General features: G+C 42.6%; 1 protein-coding gene across 1 annotated transcript; it reads right to left on the bottom strand.

The window, feature by feature from the left end:
- Positions 1-382: 382 nt before the first annotated feature.
- On the bottom strand, positions 383-926 carry LOC100759156 (60S ribosomal protein L21). The gene has a single exon (XM_027418125.2). It carries the CDS (start codon positions 892-894, stop codon positions 412-414), a length of 483 nt encoding a protein of 160 aa, XP_027273926.1. The 5' UTR covers positions 895-926; the 3' UTR covers positions 383-411.
- Between the last annotated feature and the right edge of the window lie 1,258 nt (positions 927-2,184).

Here is a 2,184-nt window from a genome sequence, read left to right as displayed (position 1 = left end):
GACTCAAAACCGTTCTGCTTTTGTATTCTGTAGAATCTCATTGTGATTTACTGCCTCCAATGTCCTACAGGCACCCGAAATCCTCTGTGCCTTGTTACTGTCACCCAATGTGGCAGACTCCTATTTGCAATACATTTCCAATTACAATTAGATTAATAACAATGATCTTGTAAAAATGATGTTTACTTTTCCAAGTGCTATCCTTGGCCACTGGAAGCCTCTAGGCCTGGAAAAAGATAAGGTATAATTATATATGATTGCTGTGTAAAGGAGAAATCATTGCATAGTTGGAAGACAACCCTATGAATGGGGTTCATCTTTTAGATATCTGGAATATTTTTTTTCTGTTTATCTCTCTTTTTTTTTAAGAAAAACCCTTTACAGTCTAGGTCTTTTATTTCTTTTTGTACATTAGGCTATGAATTCATATGGGATGGGCTCCAGCAGCTCAGGCTCCTTCCCATTAGTCCTCACAAAATGTGCCTCTCTGGGTGGCGCAGGCTGGCGCTTCAGCTGAACCCAGGTGCCCTTCTCCTTGGCTTCCTTCTCCTTCTGGTCGTTTTCCTTCACCCGCTTCAGGAAGCTGTCTCTGCTCTTAGAGTGCTTGATGTGTTCGATCCGAACATTAATCCTCTTGGCAAGAATCTTGCCCTTAACTTGCTTGTTTACAATGATGCCCACGGCATGCTGGGTGACTTTGTAGGCTCTTCCTGTTTTGCCATGGTAACATTTATGGGGCATTCCTTTTTGAACAGTGTCCATTCCCTTGATGTCTACAATGTCACCCTTCTTGTAGATTCGCATGTACGTGGCCAAAGGAACAACTCCATGCTTCCTAAAAGGCCTAGAGAACATGTAGCGAGTGCCCCTCCTCTTGCCCTTTGTGTTCATCATTTTGGCGAGTCACTGGAAGATGGCTGCCGTGGCCAAAAGCTCTGTTTTTCTCTTTTAATTTCATTAAATACTTGTCATTTTTACATCCAACCCAAGTTCCCCTTCTTTCCTCTTCTCCTGCCTCCCCAATTCCCCACATCCTATCACCCATCCACTCCTCAGAGGGGATAAAGCTTCACTTGGGGAGTCACCAAAGTCTGGGATACCAAGTTGAGGCAGGACCAATGCCCTCCTCCCCTGAATCAACACTGGGCAAGGTATCCCAACATTGGTAATGGACTCCAAAAGCCAGTTCATGTACCCAGGATAAGTCCTAGTCCCACTGTCAGGTTCCCCATATGTCAGTCCAGAGTCTATGAGCTACCTCTAGCTTCAGTTGGCTGTCTGTCATTTCTCGATCCCCCATCTCTCCTCCCTCTCTTCAATTGAACTCCAGGAGTTCAGCCCCGTGCTTGACTGTGGATCATTGCATCTTCTTCCATCAGTTACTGGATGTGGATCCTATGATGGGATTTGGGGTAGTTACTAATCCGATTAAAAACAACACCAGTTCAGGCATCCTTATCACTATTGCTAGGAGCCTTAGCTGGAGTCGTGCTTTAAAATTCTTAGGATTATCCCTAGCACCAAATTTCTCCTGATAATGACTCTCTCTAACAAGGTATCTCCTTCATTACTCGCCCTCCTTGTCCCTCCCCCAACTTGTCCATCTTGAACCCTCATGCTCCCATCCCCCAACCCTTCCCTTCTGACCAGCTCCCCATTTACCCAGGAGATCTTAAATATTTACCCTTCCTGGGGCCCTCCTTGTATGTCCCTTATATGTTGAAACGTTTTACCTAGCTTCTCTAGTGTTGGGGATTGTAGTCTGGTTATCCATTGCTTTACATCTAATATACTCTTATGAGTGGATACATAATGTGTTTGTCTTTCTGGGTTTGAGTTACCTCACTCAGGATGTTTGTTGATCTTACCTACCCAAGAGCATGGGGGATCTTTCAATTTTCTGATTTTTTTTCAATTTCTTTCTTCAAAAATGTAAAGTTCTTGTCATACAGATCTTTCACTTGTTTGGTTAGAGTTACCCCAAGATATTTTATATTACTTATGGATATTGTTAAGGGAAATATTTTTCTGATTTATTTCTCAGCCCTTTTATCATTTCAATATAGGAGAGCTACTGATTTTTTTTAGTTAATCTTATAGACTGCTACATTACTGAAGGTCTTTACCAGCTGTAAACATTCCCTGGTAGAGGTTTTGGCTTCACTTATGTACACTATAATACCT

Source organism: Cricetulus griseus, chromosome 5, assembly GCF_003668045.3.
Source record: "Cricetulus griseus strain 17A/GY chromosome 5, alternate assembly CriGri-PICRH-1.0, whole genome shotgun sequence".
Classification (NCBI taxonomy): Eukaryota; Metazoa; Chordata; class Mammalia; order Rodentia; family Cricetidae; genus Cricetulus; species Cricetulus griseus.
The sequence above is the reverse complement of the archived record's forward strand: the minus strand, read 5'-3'. Positions and strand labels throughout refer to the sequence as shown.